Consider the following 19,434-nt stretch of genomic DNA (forward strand, 5'->3'; position numbering starts at 1 on the left):
TCTTTAGTACTAAACACGATCATTAATGCTAAAAGGGATCATTAGTGCTATTAGCAGCATTAATGCTAGATCACCAGCGCTAGTGCAAAATGTATCATTAAAACTAAACAGGTTCATTAATGCTAAAAGGTATAATTAATTAGTGCTGTATGGCAGCATTAATGCTAGATCACCAGCGCTAGTGCAAAAAGTATCATTAGTACTAAACAGGATCATTAATGCTAGAAGGAATCATTAGTGCTATACAGCTACATTAATTCTAGATCACCAGCGCTAGAGCACAAAGTATCTTTAGTACAAAAACGATCATTATTGCTAAAAGGTATCATTAATTAGTGCTGTATGCCATGATTAATGCTGGATCACCAGTGCTAGTGCAAAAAGTATCATTAGTACTAAACAGGATCATTAATGCTAGAAGGAATCATTAGTGCTATACGGCTGCATTATTCTAGATCACCAGCGCTAGTGCACAAAGTATCTTTAGTACTAAACACGATCATTAATGCTAAAAGGTATAATTAATTAGTGCTGTATGCCATGATTAATGCTAGATCGCCAGTGCTAGTGCAAAAAGTATGATTAGTACTAAACTGTATCATTAATGTTAGAAGGTTTCATTAATGCTATATGGCATCACTAATGCTAGATCACTACCGCAAGTGCAAAAAGTATCATTCGTACTAAACAGGGTCATTAATGCTTGAAGGAATCATTTGTGATGTATGTCAGCATAATGCTAGAACACCAGCGCTAGTGCAAAAAGTATCATTAGTATTAAACAGGTTCATGAATGCTAAAAGGTATAATTAATTAGTGTTGTATGACAGCATTAATGCTAGATCACCAGCGCTAGTGCAAAAAGTATCATTAGTACTAATCAGGATCATTATTGCTAAAAGGGATCATTAGTGCTATACAGCTGCATTAATGCTAGATCACCATTGCTAGTGCACAAAGTATCATTAGTACTAAACAGGATCATTAATGCTAAAAGGTATAATTAATTAGTGCTATATGGCAGCATTAATGCTAGATCACCAGCGCTAGTGCAAAAAGTATCATTAGTACTAAACAGGATCATTAATGCTAGAAGGGATCATTTGTGCTATAAGCAGCATTAATGCTCAATCACCAGCGTTAGTGCAAAAGGTATCATTAGTACTTAACAGGATCATTAATGCTATAAGGGATCATTCGTGCCATAAGCAGCATTAATGCTAGATCACCAGCTTTAGTGCAAAATGTATCATGGGATCATTCGTGCTATAAGCAGCATTAATGCTAGATCACCAGCGCTAGTGCGAAAAGTATCATTAGTACTAAACAGGATCATTACTGCTAGAAGGGATCATCGTGCCATAAGCAGCATTAATGCTAGATCACCAGCATTAGTGCAAAAAGTATCATGGGATCATTCGTGCTATAAGCAACATTAATGCTAGATCACCAGCGTGAGTGCAAAAAGTATTATTAGTACTAAACACGATCATTAATGCTAGAAGGGATCATCGTGCCATAAGCAGCATTAATGCTAGATCACCAGCGTTAGTGCAAAAAGCATCATTAGTACTAAACAGGATCATTAATGCAAAAAGGGATCATTAGTGCTATAAGGAAACATTAATGCTAGATCATCAACACTAGTGCAAAAAGTATCATCAATACTAAAAAGGGTCATTAATGCAAAAAGGGATCATTAGTGCTGTAGGAAGCTGGATCTTTATATGATATATCAAAATGAGATATATTGTGTAAAGAGTGCAGGTGTTCACTTATAAGTGGACAGAGGCTTGCCCATTAGTACTACACTGAATCATTAATGCTAAAAGGGATCATTGGTTCTATATGGCAGCATTATTGCTAGCTCACCAGCGCTAGTGCAAAAAGCATCATTAGTACTAAACAGGATCATTAATGCTAGAAGGAACCATTAGTGCTATACAGCTGCATTAATTCTAGATCACCAGCGCTAGTGCACAAAGTATCTTTAGTACTAAACAGGATCATTTATGCTAAAAGGTATAATTAATTAGTGTTGTATGACAGCATTAATGCTAGATCACCAGCGCTAGTGCAAAAAGTATCATTAGTACTAAACCGGATCATTAATGGTATAAGGGATCATTAGTGCTATAAGCAGCATTACTGCTAGATCACCAGCGCTAGTGCACAAAGTATCATTAGTACTAATCAGGATCATTAATGCTAGAAGGAATCATGAGTGCTATTAGCAGCATTAATGCTAGATCACCATTGCTAGTGCACAAAGTTTCATTAGTACTAAACAGGATCATTACTGCTAAAAGGTATAATTAATTAGTGCTGTATGGCAGCATTAATGCTAGATAACCAGCGCTAGTGCAAAAAGTATCATTAGTACTAAACAGGATCATTAATGCTAGAAGGGATCATTTGTGCTATAATCAGCATTAATGCAAAATCACCAGCGTTAGTTCAAAAGGTATCATTAGTACTTAACAGGATCATTAATGCTATAAGGGATCATTCGTGCCATAAGCAGCATTAATGCTAGATCACCAGCTTTAGTGCAAAATGTATCATGGGATCATTCGTGCTATAAGCTGCATTAATGCTAGATCACCAGCGCTAGTGCACAAAGTATCTTTAGTACTAAACACGATCATTAATGCTAAAAGGTATAATTAAATAGTGCTGTATGCCATGATTAATGATAGATCGCCAGTGCTAGTGCAAAAAGTATGATTAATACTAAACTGTATCATTAATGTTAGAAGGTTTCATTAATGCTATATGGCATCACTAATGCTAGAGCACTACTGCAAGTGCAAAAAGTATCATTCATACTAAACAGGGTCATTAATGCTTGAAGGAATCATTTGTGATGTATGTCAGCATTAATGCTAGAACACCAGCGCTAGTGCAAAAAGTATCATTAGTACTAAACAGGATCATTAATGCTAAAAGGTATAATTAATTAGTGTTGTATGACAGCATTAACCCCTTCAGTGCTGCGCGAATTCCGCTGCGGTGCTGAAGGTTCTAAAGAACCTATGGACTCATGACGGAACGGTTCCGTCATGAGCACAGGCCAACCGACGTTCATGACGGAACCGTCCCGTCATGAGCATGGAAGGGGTTAATGCTAGATCACCAGCGCTAGTGCAAAAAGTATCCTTAGTACTAAACCGGATCATTAATGGTATAAGGGATCATTCGTGCTATAAGCAGCATTACTGCTAGATCACCAGCGCTAGTGCAAAAAGTATCCTTACTACTAAACCGGATCATTAATGGTGTAACGGATCATTAGTGCTATAAGCAGCATTACTGCTAGATCACCAGCGCTAGTGCAAAAAGTATCATTAGTACTAATCAGGATCATTAATGCTAGAAGGGATAATTCGTGCTATAAGCAGCAACAATGCTAAATCACCAGCGTTAGTGCAAAAGGTATCATTAGTATTAAACCGGTTCATTAATGCTAAAAGGTATAATTAATTAGTGTTGTATGACAGCATTAATGCTAGATCACCAGCGCTAGTGCAAAAAGTATCATTAGTACTAAACCGGATCATTAATGCTATTAGGGATCATTTGTGCCATAAGCAGCATTAATGCTAGATCACCAGCGTTAGTGCAAAATGTATCATGGGATCATTTGTGCTATAAGCAGCATTAATGCTAGATCACCAGCGCTAGTGCAAAAAGTATCATTAGTACTAAACAGGATCATTAATGCTAGAAGGCATCATTCGTGCTATAAGCAACATTAATGCTAGATCACCAGCGTTAGTGCAAAAAGTATCATTAGTACTAAACATGATCATTAATGCTAGAAGGGATCATCGTGCCATAAGCAGCATTAATGCTAGATCACCAGCGTTGGTGCAAAATGTATGATTAGTACTAAGCAGGATTATTAATGCTAGAAGGGATCGTTCGTGCTATAAGCAGCATTAATACTAGATCACCAGCGTTAGTGCAAAAAGCATCATTAGTACTAAACAGGATCATTAATGCTAGTAGGCATCATTAGTGCTATAAGGAAACATTAATGCTAGATCATCAGCACTAGTGCAAAAAGTATCATTAATACTAAACAGGGTTATTAATGCAAAAAGGGATCATTAGTGCTGTAGGAAGCTGGATCTTTATATGATATATCAAAATGAGATATATTGTGTAAAGAGTGCAGGTGTTCACTTATAAGTGGACAGAGGCTTGCCCATTAGTACTACACTGAATCATTAATGCTAAAAGGGATCATTGGTTCTATATGGCAGCATTAATGCTAGCTCACCAGCTCTAGTGCAAAAAGCATCATTAGTACTAAACAGGATCATTAATGCTAGAAGGAACCATTAGTGCTATACAGCTGCATTAATTCTAGATCACCAGCGCTAGTGCAAAAAGTATATTTAATACTAAAACTGATCAATAATGCTAAGATGGTTCATTAATGCTATACAGCAGTCTTAATCCTCGGTCACCAGCGCTAGTGCAGAAAGTATCATTAATACTAAACAGGATCATTAATGCTAAAAGTGATCATTAGTGCTGTAGGAAGCTGGTTCTTTATATGATATATCAAAATTAGATATATTGTGTAAAGAGTCCAGGGGTTCACTTATAAGTGGACAGAGGCTTGCTCATTAGTACTACACAGAATCCTTAATGCTAAAAGGGATCATTAGTGCTATAGGGCTGCACTAATTCTTGCTCACCAGCGCTAGTGCGGAAAATCTTATTAGTACTAAACAGGATCATTAATACTAGAAGGAATCATTCGTGATATATGTGAGCATTAATGCTAGATCACTAGTACTAGAGCAAAAAGTTTCATTAGTGCTAAACAGGTTCATGAAAGCTAAGAGGGTTCATTAGTGATATATGGCAGCATTAGTGCTAGATCACCAGCGCTAATGCAAAAGTATCATTAGTACTAAACAGGACCATTATTGCTAAAAGGGATCATTAGTGCTATACGGCTGCATTAGTTCTAGATCACCAGCGCTAATGCACAAAGTATCATTAGTACTAAACAGGGTCATTAATGCAAAAAGGGATCATTAGTGCTGTAGGAAGCTTGTTCTTTATATGATATATCAAAATGAGATATATTGTGTAAAGAGTGCAGGTGTTCACTTATAAGTGGACAGAGGCTTGCCCATTAGTACCAAACAGTATCATTAATGCTAAAAGGGATCATTGGTTCTATATGGCAGCATTAATGCTAGCTCACCAGCGCTATTGCAAAAAGTATAATTAGTACTAAACTGGATTGTTAATGCTCAGCAGGACACACCCTCGACCCCAACTTCACAGCAGGAAACTCCATCACCTTCAGCCACACCTCCGAACTCCCTTGGATGGACTACCGCTGCACCCATTTCACCTTCAAATCAAACATCGCCCGCAAACGCCCTTACCAGCTCTCGTGCAGAAACTGGAACAAAACCACTGACGACCAGCTCTCTCAGCAGCTCCCGCTCCCACCACCTCAGACGACGACCCAACCACCACCGCCCGGGCTCTACACAACTAGATCAACATCCCCCCCCCGCACCCCCCCCCCTCAAGCAAACCTCCAAATCACATGCCAAGAGAGTCAGCTGGTTCTCCACCGAACTCCTAGAATCTTAACGAACGTCCCATGCTGAGGACAAATTATTGCCTAGCAGACATTTCACAAGAATTAATATTGTTATAATAATTAACATAATGGTTAAGCACATGGCTACACGAATCAGGCTTCCCAGCACTAGCCATCCCTGCTGAAGACCATCTCAGTTGAGTAAACAGATGAGTTTTCATTTATTTTCCGGCCTAAGACTAATAAGCAGAGAGTTCCACAATTTAGGGGCCAGAAAAGCAAAAGAATTGCCAACACTTCTGGCCCTCTTGATTCTTGGAATAGAAAGAAGTTCTAACTTAGTTAACCTCAGTACTCTGTTGGCCTTGTAGGATTTGATAAGATGGGGAAAAATATGTGGGCCTGAGCATGGTGCTTGATACATAGTGCCTTGAATTGGACTCTTTTATGTATCGACAACCAGTGCAGTGTAGCCAGTTGCAATTGAGCTGCTGCGTTCTGGATGATTTCCAGCCTGTTCGTCATTGAGCTAGAACCCCATCAAGCACCATTGTGGCCTTTGAATACATCCTGTCAGATGTTAAAAAAAATCTGATGAAGAGTGGGGGTACTTAAAAGGTAAGGTCGAGAAGTGGTTTGACAGGCAATGTACTAAAGCTCTTCCCCACCTGCACCATGCACTAAAGTCTATGCCAAGAAACCCCTCCCTGGTAAAACAGACTCCCTTATGTATTCCACGGCTAGGAAGAATAGTGTAAAGTTTTGAAGTAAGAAACCTGGGAAAAATTGTTCCAAGCATCTGCTACCAGCAATAAGAGGGACTTTTGGACAGTAGTTAATGCCCCATTTTTAAAACCACCCACAGATCCCAACCTCGATAATCATGGGAATGAGGACTCTTGGATCGAGCATTTCAGTAAACTTTGTAATGGGACGCACCTCTACAATCCGGGGAGAGAATGCTGGGAGCGGGAGTTAGGAATGACATTAAGCCCTAAAGAATGGGAGCACATATCCTATAGAGCGAGGCATTCGGCGTACCACATGGGCCTTACGGACACATTGACTAAGGTTTCCACCTATTGGTACTACACACCTGAGCGGGTTTACGAATTTGACCGTAGTAAGGAGGACACATGTTGGCGAGGGTGCGGGCACCGGAGTACACTTACACACGTTCTATGGGATTGCCCTCTCCTGGACACTTATTGGAAGGAAGTGCTGGACGAAATTGATTCTCATTTTGGCATTGAGCTACCACGCTTCCCTGCATACACCCTGCTGGGGCTCCCAAATGGACTGATGTACCCCCTCAGATCCCGTAGGGGTAGGCAGATAGCCATCGCACTAGGTTCAGCAGTCCAAAACATCCTGATACACTGGCGCACCACCACGACACCCTCCATCACGGGCTGCCTACATAGATTGTGGCATGTGTTGGGTATGGAGAAATTGTTGGTCACAGTGACAGGGGATATAGCGCAATTTAATGAACTTTGGCAACCATTTCATTCCTTACTGCTCACAGAATTTAGGGAACTTACCTGTCCCAAATACCTCCGCCTCATGCGGCTCACGAGCCCAGCAGCGCCAGCTCCGTGAATTGATAGGAGACTCACTTCCCCCGTAAGAGGTGGCTTTGGTGTACCCTTTGGATAGGGCCTGTGCACTGGACGAAGGGTGGGGAGGAAGGGGGGAGTCGGGTTAGGGGAGTTTGGAAGTTGGGTTTTTTGGGGGGTGTTCGCAATGGAAATGTCATCTCATGCTGTGACAATGCATACCTTCTGCTGCTGTGTTAGATTAGCACATACGAACTGCACCTGATAGCTCTTCGCCGGGGATGAGGCTCTGCCCGTCCTCACAGGTTGCTCCATGATAATGTATGTTTGTCCTTGTATGTCATGATGAATAGAATACTTTAAACCTAAAATGTATTTTGTAGTCTCGCTAAAATAGATACACCCCCACAAAAACAGGCTTTTGTTTCATCGTGAAATGGTTAAATTAGCCTTATATTGTCTGGATAAAAATCACACTCTACAGGCAGCTGCACAGGTAACATTGGTACTTTTTAGGTTTACATGGTCACTTCTATCTCACTAATACTGCAGTAGGTCACGCACGGCCTGTCATTGCAAAGTGATGCATTCAGATTTGGCCAATCACATTTGGCATGGACCACCTAAAACCCTAGACTTCACCTTTCACCTCCACTCCCAAACACAATCATGCACCCACAGTTTATGGGAACATAAGCCTAATTAATACTCATAGTAATACACACAACTCAACCCTGCTCTTCGGTCTCAGTGCCACCCGTTGTCAACAGCGAGTCAATGTCTCCCGAGCCAGAATAAGACAGACCTCTGTGGAAGGCTGTGACCAGCTCTCATCTTCCTAACCCACAGCAAGGCTCAAGGTTCCCATACAGAAACAACTGCATGTGTCCATCACCCCCCTTTAGGAGCTCCCTATTCTGGAAAGTGTTTGTGTGATGAAGCAGTATCAGGGACGTGGAAATCCATAGACTTTACACATTCCTTTTAGACTGAATTCTGTGCAGGTGGAGACACCAAGGCCATGGATCTAAAATAACATAAAGGAGTGCAATCAATCACTCAATCAGGGGGCTTATATAGCGCAGCTACTCACCCGTGAGGTGCTAGGGTGAGGTGGGGTGCTGCTGGTCGGACTGGGTGGAGGATCATTCGAAGAGCCAGATCTTGAGGTCCTTCCTGAATTAGGCCAGCGACGCAGATTGCCTGAGGTGGAGTGGCAGGGAGTTTCATGTCTTGGCGGCGAGGTAGGAGAACCACCTTCCTCCGGTTCTGGTCTTGTGGATCCTGAGGATGGCAATGACACTCTGTTTACACATACTGCCGCCACCATTGTGTGAGGTGATTTTTTACATTAGCCTTTCCCTTCTAGTTGGAAATCTATGGACAGAATCCTGCAATTGGGAGATTGAGTGCTATAAGTGCTTACTGTTTCCCATGTTACAGGATACGACGAGCAAGCTGGACGTCAGGCCTGCAGGCCAACCTGACCCTTGCCTTGATCTATCGCCCATGGAGGCCATCAACTATTTCTGTGAAGTACAAAATCAGAAGGAATTGCAGGCCATGAGACCAGAGCAAGAACTCACAACAGAAGATGGGAAAGACACAGTGGTTGCCTTGCCCCCGATAGACAGGTGAGATCATTTCCTTTCATGGTCCAGGTGTGATGCTGGTGAGAAATTTGTCACATCAAACATTGTGATCTTTTGCTATGATGTGTCACAGTGTTTGTGCTCTTGCAAGTAACCTCTTTCCATTTTTGTATGTGTTCGCACTGTTGGAGATTATCTGTGACCTTTAAATACTTGTATTTCAGTTCTTCTAGTTGAGTTGTCAGGAACATGCATGTCTCTCTTACCACACGCTGTTTGATACCAATAATTACCTTTTAAATACTAGCCCCCATGGGTTAGTAACTTGCATCTCGGGATAGTGTTGTTTCTTGATCTTTGAATCCATAATCGTACATGTAAATGTTGAACTAAATTTAAGCGTCAAATTACTTTACTTCAGCTGGCCATTCAGAGAGGACATGTTCCTGTCCCACAGAGATGGTAGTGACGTCTACTGGTGAGTGACCTTCCTTGCTGTGAGTTTGCCTGGACATGGAACTCGTTCTGCACCACACTGATGAGGCCCAACAAGGCCAAGGCGTTTCTGTTGTTGCTTGTGATGCCATCCAGAGGTCCTGTGGTCCAACAATGCAAGCTGATCTGTCCTTGATAATGCAGGGTCAAGGCCAACATATGTAGGGTTTATAGCTGTCTGAAAGGGTGCTTGAGCTACAAAACGACTGGATGGATCGAGTGGAATTACTGAAGTGATTCAGGTTGATTCATGCACTGCCAGCTTTGGGTCACTGTTCCTCAGAGCTTCGTAGAAGGAATGATTGAACCTCTTGCAGTCTCCTTTGCCCTGGGTACCAATTGCTTGTGCAGTTGGAAACCCTTTTGCAAATTTCTCAAAAGGGGTTCCTCTCATCTTGCTACAACGTCCGACACAGGAGAACAAAAGTAAGCATGAGCTGGGATTACTGGTTAAGTGTCTGGTATTGGCAGCTCTCGATCCTAAGAACAGATGGAAGGAAAACAATTGGGTGCAAACTGGGCCAAATACCACTTCTGCATTCGGCCATCAGTGGTAGCTGTGGATGAACAGTAAAAGGCTCTCTCGGAAGGGGGGAGTGTAGATATAGGTAAGTGACACGACTCATAACTCAAAATACACACAGTACGGACAGCAAATCAATGTTTTGTCAAATGCTGGCCTCCGCAGGCTGATTTTGGCCCCAGGGTTCCATTTCCCGGGGCTAGGCCATTTGTTTGTTTTTAATTTGTTATTCAGGGGAGCGGCACCACTCCCAGGCCATTTTTGGTGCCGGGGACCCCATCCCCTGGAGCATGGCCATCTCCTTGGGGACCATGGGAGTGCCTGAAGACCCCATGGTCCTGGCTAGCTCCCACCTCCTCCGGCAGCCAGCATTGCTTTTTACCCCCTGGGAGCTGCTAAGATGCAGCTCCCTGGGTATAAAAAGCAAAGTGTGCTTTCTTTAATCAGTAGTGTTCCTCGTCCATCACTTTTGCGACCTGCCCTAAGGTGGTGCATGTATTTCAGCAATGACATTTGCAGATCAAATTGGGATGTGTGTACTGTAGAATGAGGCATTATTCCTAGTCCTGTCCTCGTCATTGGATATTCCGGTGATGTCTAAAAGATTGAGGGGATGAAATAGACCTGCAGAGCAGGCCAATCATTTCACTGACAGCATCTGACGTAGATGTACCCGTACCAGACACCCTGGCATCGCCCACCCCCTTGTGTGAAATAGACTACGCTAAGGCTTGCCCTCTCTGACCTTCTTTGGTTGGAAGAAATGTTGATTATTGTCTTGTGGTCAACTATCAAGAGCCACCAAGAAAACAAGAAGATCCAAGGGACAGGCCCCCAAGCACTTAACAAGTACATTGTGTAATTCACCACTTGTGGCCGTATTACACTTAGGGGGCACTGTCCCTGTTTGTGCTGTGGCACACCTTTAAGGAAGTGCGTTGGACACGGACAGGGACAGCGCACTCTATTACATATAATGCAGCTGCAAACTTGTCCTCCCCTGAGGGCAGTACATTAATAAAAGGTGGAGCACCAGTTTAAAGCAGCCGCTCTGTCTTTCACAGTGCAGGCGACAACCAGCCTGCACTTTAAAGGGGAGGACAAAGATGTTCCTGCAGGAGGGTGTAGTGAATGATGTCATGGGCTCCCCTTTGAGAGGTGCCCTCGAGACGGCCAAATGGCAATACGCCACCTCTCTCTGGTGCACAGTGCCTCCTGTTTCCCTCATTTGCATGGAGCCACACCTCCTTGCAAATTTGCAAATGAGGAAGCGTCCCTTAAATATAGCACCAGTTATATATTTGTGATAGCAGTATCTGTATTTCAAAAGGGGCAATACAAGCATCTGCACCCCCTTCTGTAATACTGCTGGGGCACACGTCTGTTTCACCCATGGGCCTCTCTATGTAATATAGAAGTGCAGCATCAAGGACAGAATCCAGATTTACAGGTGTGAATGTAGCCTTGCCGTGGGAGGCAGCATAGAAAACAGTTTACTGCACACATTTGAAGTTGCTCGTCCATAGTAGGCAGACCTGTGATTTGATGGATGTGTGCCAAGACCAAGGGTTCTGGAGTGAGTGTTTTCAAATGTGGTAGACCTACTCTCTTCGGAAAGATTGTCCAGTCATTGAGTGGTTAAGAGGCTTGTTAGTCTCAGTAACCTGGAGAACTATGCTGGTGGGAGCTAAGTCTCCTAGTAGGGCCTCCCAAGCTGGACAGGGCAAAGGGAAGCGCGATCCACTGGTCCTCCAGGTTTGGGGTTGGGCACAAGGCTAACAACCTTGTGGCACACCTTCTTCTGGGCATGAAGGACTTTCAGAGTCTCTGCCTGAGAAATGCATGATTGACAGAAGTCTAAGCCACAAGGAATCCACTGACAGGATGATAGAAATTCTGGATGCCAAGTGCAAAAACAGAATTAGGTCCTGGAACGTACGGACAATGTGCGACACAGGAAAGCTTACTCAAGTGACATCTAAGATGAGACATTACAAACTACACATCCTGAGGGTCAGCAAAAGTAAGTGGATCAGTTCTGGTAGAATGAAAACCACCACTGGAGAAACTGTACTGCACTTGGGAAGGGACGATGACCAACATCACAAAGGAGTAGCCAACATCCTGACCAAAGGGATAGAGACAAGGGGCCTGATTTATGAGCCCTTGCGTCACCTTTACGCCGACTGTGCGTCACTTTTTGTGACGCACCAGTGGCGTAAAAAATGCGCCTTGTTGCGCCATATTTACAAAGTGATGCATCTAGGTAGATGCGTCACTTTGTGAACCCCTGCGCCAGGTATAATGTATGCAAGGGGGGCGTATTGATGCAAGGAAGGGTCGTAGAAGTGACGCAGCGAAATCTAAGAGATTTCACTGCGTCACTTCTAAGACGCCGTTGTGTCAAAATCTTACGCCTGCCTCACAGCAGGCGTAAGACTGACACAGGCCCTTTCACATGGGGCTTGCCCCATGTGAAAGGATGCATTGCTGGAGTTGCATCACTTTTGTGACACACTCCAGCAATGCGTCACTTTTGCGCTTACAGATACGTCAGAAATACTGACGTATCTGTAACTCCTTGCGACATGATGCGTCATTGACTAAGGTTTCCACCTATTGGTACTACACACCTGAGTGGGTTTACGAATTTGACCGTAGTAAGGAGGACACATGTTGGCAAGGGTGCGGGCACCGGGGTACACTTACACACATTCGATGGGATTGCCCTCTCCTGGACACTTATTGGAAGGAAGTGCTGGACGAAATTGATTCTCATTTTGGCATTGAGCTACCACGCTTCCCTGCATACACCCTGCTGGGGCTCCCAAATGGACTGATGTACCCCCTCAGATCCCGTAGGGGTAGGCAGATAGCCACCGCACTAGGTTCAGCAGTCCAAAACATCCTGATACACTGGCGCACCACCACGACACCCTCCATCACGGGCTGCCTACATAGATTGTGGCACGTGTTGGGTATGGAGAAATTGTTGGTCACAGTGACAGGGGATATAGCGCAATTTAATGAACTTTGGCAACCATTTCATTCCTTACTGCTCACAGAATTTAGGGAACTTACCTGTCCCAAATACCTCCGCCTCATGCGGCTCACGAGCCCAGCAGCGCCAGCTCCGTGAATTGATAGGAGACTCACTTCCCCCGTAAGAGGTGGCTTTGGTGTACCCTTTGGATAGGGCCTGTGCACTGGACGAAGGGTGGGGAGGAAGGGGGGAGTCGGGTTAGGGGAGTTTGGAAGTTGCGTAAAAAAAGCGTCTTGTTGCGCCATATTTACAAAGTGACGCATCTAGGTAGATGCGTCACTTTGTGAACCCCTGCGTCAGGTATAATGTATGCAAGGGGGGCGTATTGATGCAAGGAAGGGTCGTAGAAGTGACGCAGCGAAATCTAAGAGATTTCACTGCGTCACTTCTAAGACGCCGTTGTGTCAAAATCTTACGCCTGCCTCACAGCAGGCGTAAGACTGACACAGGCCCTTTCACATGGGGCTTGCCCCATGTGAAAGGATGCATTGCTGGAGTTGCATCACTTTTGTGACACACTCCAGCAATGCGTCACTTTTGCGCTTACAGATACGTCAGAAATACTGACGTATCTGTAACTCCTTGCGAAATGATGCGTCATAATATAAATATGACGCATCATTGGTGTCGTAAGGAGGGCGCAATGAAAAGTGACGCAGCGCTGTTTTCACGCAGCGATGCGTCACTTTTCATAAATGAGGCCCATGGTGAATAGCGTGTTAGCCCATCAACAACAGACTCATGTCAGCCTTGTTAAAAGGCAGACACATCAACACCACCATTATCCAGTACTACATCCAACAAATGGAGTAGAGGAAACAGTCAAGGACATTCTACCAACAGACGTACGCTGAGCTCGAAGCCGTGCTGAAGATTGTGATTGGAAACTTGAATGATAAAATTGGAAGAAGCAACAGGAACCATGACAGAGTCCAGGGAAAGGAAGGTTGTGGAACGATGAACAATACTGGAGAAAGACTGTTGGAAATTTGCGCTACAAATGATCTGGTCCGAGAAGGGAGAGCCTCTTTTTCCCACCGTGATATTCACCAACTAACTTGATGCTCACCCAATGGTAGAGTCAGAAACCAGATTGACCACCTGAGGATAAGCTTCACCTGGAAAAGCTTCATGGAAGATGACAGAGTGAGGAGAGTAGCACACATTGGCAGTTATCGCAATCTAGTGACCGCTCTTGTGAAGCTAAAGCTCAGAAAAACAGAACACAAAATATTAGGACAACAGCTCTTCAACATGGCAAAATTACAGGACCCCCAAGTCCAAGAAGACATTACATATCAAAAAGAGGTTCAAACTCCTGGCAGACACGTAAGTCTGAGCCAGTTGCAGATGCAGCCAACAAGAAATGGGAACAGGTCTCAGCAATATATTTGAATAGCAGTGAAACAGCCAGGGGACCAACACACAGAAGAGGGAAGAAGGGATAAAAACAAACCAGACATATGACAAACTACTGAGGGCAGCAAAAAAAGAAACTCATGGAGGTCATAGCTGAGAGGCTGTGACGTAGTGCAAGCAACAGTACATAGAGGCAAACAGAGCAGTCAAAAAATAGACAGAAACAGACAAGTGGGCATACATGGATAACCTTGCGAGCCAAGAAGGGAAGGCAGCCACTAGAGGAGAATGGGGGAGGATTTTCAAGATCACGAAGATGGTCAGTGATCAATCTTCTGCAACATACAGCATCCTTATCATAGACAAGCAAGGCAGACTACTCTCAATGGAGAAAGAGCCGGAAGCATGCAATGCTGAGCACTTCAATGAAGTCTTGAACAGACGAGTACCAATAAGCAAAGCAGACATCCAAGAAGCTGAGACAGACTTGGATCTGAACACCGCCCCACTACAGAAGGAACATATCATCACTGCTATCTGATCTATCAAGAACGGAAAAGCTCCTGAAAAAGACAATCTGGATGCAGAATGGTTCATGGCAGAAACTGAACCATCAGCCAAGATCCTCCAACCACTGCTTACCTCAATTTGAGAGAGAGAAAAAAGTACCGGATGAATGGAACCAAAGCATCATCATCAAGATTCCAAAAAAGGGAGCTTTAAACAACTGTAACAACTGGCATGGAATAACCTTTCTGTCAATCCTGAGTAAAATCCTGACTAAAATGATTATGCAGTGCAATTCTGATGCCGTGGACACAGTTAAGAGAAGAACAGGCTGGGTTCCACAAGGGCAGAGGGTGTGTTGATCAGATCCTTACTGTGAGCGACATCATAGAGCGGTGCACGGAGTGGCAGAGAAAACTATACATCAATTCACTGATTTTGAGAAAGCCCATGACAGTATCGACTGAGGCCTTGTATGTGACATCCTCTGGCGTATATTGGGCCTATGCTATACTGCAGCGGATAATTCTCCTTATCCGGTGCCTCTATGATAATATTACCTGGAAGGTGGGGAATAGTGATTATAGCTTTGAATTCAAGACTGGTGTGAGATTGTGTTATTGCCTGAAGCCAGACGCTGCCTATTGAATGTCTGGCAGCCGAATGACTGCACTGTTGCTTAGACCCAATGGGTTCCACTAGGTAACATGGTTGCTAAGCGAGACATAGCCCAGCTGTGGGGTTCTCAGAGGCCACCATCACTTCTAGCATGGAAAGAAAACATGGACTGGTCCATGTTTAGGGAAAAACTGTATATGTCTCCCGTGGCCGACCTAAGAAATGGGGCAGGGTCTGGGGTCAATGGAATTCGTACCGTGGAGAGATTTGCACCCCCCCCATTCACCGACGCTCCCGATCCGCTTCATCTCCCTTGACTGTGCGTTTCCGATTCTTAGCTTTTGCTGACTGAGTTGTATCGATTTGTCCCTGGGCCCCCCTCCCCCTCTCCAGTATTTCTCCTCTTTCATATTGTTGCACATTCATCACCCGTCTCCCCCTGCCGTAAGGGACAACCAATCTATTGCACAGTAATGCCTCGACCTTTTTTGCGTTTTGTTTGTTGGTTATTATTTATAAAATATAAAATGTGAAACCTTTCACTCATCCTATTTATACCACATGCTTTTTACAGGGTCGTGACGTCTCGCTGCCGGACCCCTGGGTTGTCGGCTGATGAGCTGTGTATTACTGTGTTATTACTGATTTGTGTAACTGACCAGCCTCCGTGGTTGTAGGTCTGTAACTGTATCTTCCTTTACAAAATAAAGGTTTAAAAAAAAAAAGACTGGTGTGAGACAGGGATGAGTGAAGTCAGCGATGCTCTTCAAACTAGTCATTGATTAAATGATGCGACGCACAACAGAAACCAAGCCAGAGGCATCGCTTGAACCTTATTTTTTACACTGGAGGGTTATTGGTATGACCTAGACTTGCACACTCATGCACACACGGTGGGCCTGAAGAAAAACACAAAGAAATCAGAAGTCACCCCAATGAAAATCCCTCAGCAATTAAGGTGGATGGGAGGACCTAGCCATGGCTGAAGAGTTCACCTACATAAAGCAAAAAATACATATGATGGACGGAATGATGAACAATGCAAACATTCACCCCAGTCAGAAATCTGGGTTGTATCCATTGTTTGTTTTGCTCCCCACGCCACCCCAGTTTGGGCCCAGCCGTATGCAAATTAGTCTTGAGCCTGCTGCTTATGGGAACAGTCCTGCCTGAAATTCCAGGCCAAGTCCTCCCTGGACCAGAAACAAGCATCTTGGGAGCTGTTTTGGTGTATATCCTCTTATCAGTCAGGCTAGCTTGAATCCAGTGGAACAGTAAGTACGGTCCCCATGTATCTACCTAGGAAGTGCTATCAGACATGATGGAGGGTTGGACAATGCCATCAAGAGCAGACTGACCAAGGCCAAGAATGCCTCCAGGATGCACAACAATGTGTGCAAGTCATCTCAGTACAACACCAACACCAAGCTGAGGTTGTACCAAAGATATGTTCTCTCCACACTCTTGTATGGATCAGAATGCTGGAGAATGAGGAAGAGTGACATCACCAAACTGTCAGCCTGCCACACTAAAAACCTTAGAAGAATCTTGTGAATTTTCTGGCCGCGAACCATCTCCAACCCGGAACTGCTCACCAGATGCAAGTAAGAGAGCATGGTCAGCATCAATATGTTAAAAAGATCGGGATGGATAGGAAGCACGATAAGAAGAGAACAACACCCCGTCACAAGAACAGCCCTCCACTGGACCCCAGAAGGAAAACAGAAGAGAGGCAGGCCAAAGAACATCTGTAGATGAACTGTGGAAATTGAAATAAAGACCCTCAACCACAGAACCTGTCCAAGACAGACATAGGTGGAGGTCCTTTGTTGCTGCCATATATGCCAATTGACATAATGGGTAGTAAGTAAGTATGACTTATTTGTTAGGTTATGTTAGCCTCCACTTATAACACAGCTACTCAGAAGTGTCCCGGCGTGAGTGCCACATGGTAGAGAAGGGAAGGAAATAACCAAACATAAGATTACTTAAATAGCAGGGTTTTTAACTCTTTTTTGAATACCCTAAGGCTCTCAATGTTTCGTAATTCCAGAGGCAGGGCATTCCAAGCCATGGCCGCCTTAACAGAAAGCGAACTGCCGCATAGCCTGGTCTGGCGTAACCTGGGAACAACAGCAAGGCATTGTCCTGTAGAACGAAGATAGCGCGACTGCTCATAAAACGAAAACCATCTCCTAAGATAATGAGGCTCTACCTTGTAAAGGGCCCCATGGACTAATGTCAAAGCCTTAAACTGTACCCGCTGCTCCACCGGGAGCCAATGCAGCTCGCAAAGGTTCTGACTGGCACTGGATCTACCCGGCATACCCAACAAGGACCTAGCCGTCACATTCTGGACAATCTGGAGCTTTTTCAACTGATAAGCCGGGAGACCAATGTACAAGGCAGTGGCACAGTCTAATCCTGACTGAATGAGCGCATGGGTCACCATTTCCTTAGCCTTTTTAGGTAAAAGAGGCAGAAACCTCTTTATACGTTTCAGTGTGCCAAAGCACACCCTCACCAGTTTGTTGATTTGCGGCCGAAATCTCAGATCTTCCCTAAACCAAACCCCCAGATTTTTTGTTGGACATACGGAAGAACTGGGCAACGGATAGCCCACTGGCCAAATATTCTCTCTGAAATGCGAGGGGAAAGAACCATAGAGAAGTACTTCCGATTTCCCTCATTGCACTTCAGTTGGGCCTTTGCTAGCCACTTAAAGACCTCAGTTCTTGCAGAGGTCGGAGAGGAGTCCATTTTGTTCCATGTAAAGAGGAGCTGGGTGTCGTCAGCATCGGGTCAAGTGGATCTTCTGTCTCCTGGGGGAAGGCGCATGGGTAATGACTGGAACAAGGAAGTCTTTGGCTCTAATGAACATCCCTGGTAAGTAATCTGCCAATCATCACACCAGCTTAGGTGACACTAAGTTTCAGAATGTAATATTCTTTCAGTTTGTGATGCTTCATATCAGTGCACACCAATAGAAAACAAGCATTGGCAAGGTCATTAGGTCTGGCGGTATCCACCAGCCTTTTGGCTATTCTTTTTTTCGAAAGCTGCCGCGTGTCTGTCAATCTAAAAAAAACATTGACTAAAAATGGCATCACTCTAAGTGAAGTTAGCCAATGGCTGAAGTGGAGTGACGTGTTTTCCCTTCATGCATGCTCGAGTGGGTTGGGGAAAAGTGTAAATGACACAACCAGAGACAAATGTATGAAGTATGGCAATAACCTCTATAAGTAACTATGTCCTACACATCATTTTAGTAAAATCAAAAGGTTTGGCTTACACAGACATAAACACGCCAACTGTTATGCCATTGGATGTCAGCCTCTTACCTTTGAGAAAGCCAGACAGAAAGGCGGAAAGTGGAAAGAAAGCAAGAAAGAAGAAAGGGCAATAAAGAAGGCAAATAGGAAATAAAGAAAGAAAGAAAGAAAGAATGAAGACAAGATAGAAGGAAAAAAAAAGAAGGCAGAAAAGAAATAAGGCAAAAAAGTTGGAAAGCAAAAACAAAAGAAGGAAGGAAAGAAAGGATAGAGAGACAGACAGTGAAATTAGGAAAGAAGGACAGAAAGCAAGAAAGGTGGGAATAATGAATGAAAGCAAGAAAGAAGGCAAGATGGAATGAAGCAGGAGAGGACGGAAGAGAGAAGAAAATGAAGGAAGAGAACGAAAAAGAAAGAAAATGAAAGAAATAAAGAAGGAAGAAAGAAAGAAAAGAAGAGAGAGGACACGAAATAAGAGAAGAAGGAATGCAACTAAAATAGAAGAAATGAAAGGAAGAAAGAAGCAAAGACAGAAGGCAAGAGAGAAAGAAAGCCAGGAAGAGGGAACAAAAAATAAGGAATTAAACCAAGAAAGAAGAAATAAAAGCAAGAAAGAAGGCAAGAGAGTGAGGTAATTGAAATTTTTATGGTCAGGTATGTCCCCTAACGTGTACCCCAACGTCTCCATGTACGAGCTTAAAGTACATGTAACTTCCCTCCACGACCGAATCTGAAGACGCAAATACATTTGCGTCCAACGTTAACATGTCCTCTATCGGATCCACCATGAATGGATCGATAATTCAGTTCCTAACCATGCCATGCCAACGTCTTTACATGGTGCACTTTCACGTTTTTCCTGGCTCTACCGAGCTAGGCCCTGATTTC

General features: G+C 43.9%; 1 protein-coding gene across 1 annotated transcript in view; it reads left to right on the forward strand.

Annotated features, from left to right (window-relative positions):
- The window catches only part of WDR97 (WD repeat domain 97), a 474,462-nt gene that overhangs the window by 409,066 nt on the left and 45,962 nt on the right, over window positions 1-19,434 (forward strand). Inside the window, exon 24 of the mRNA XM_086966430.1 lies at window positions 8,581-8,771. Within this exon, the coding sequence (XP_086822556.1) occupies window positions 8,581-8,771 (191 nt within the window). The remainder of the gene's footprint in view (window positions 1-8,580; window positions 8,772-19,434) is intronic.

Source organism: Lissotriton vulgaris, chromosome 4_1, assembly GCF_964263255.1.
Source record: "Lissotriton vulgaris chromosome 4_1, aLisVul1.2, whole genome shotgun sequence".
Classification (NCBI taxonomy): domain Eukaryota; kingdom Metazoa; phylum Chordata; class Amphibia; order Caudata; family Salamandridae; genus Lissotriton; species Lissotriton vulgaris.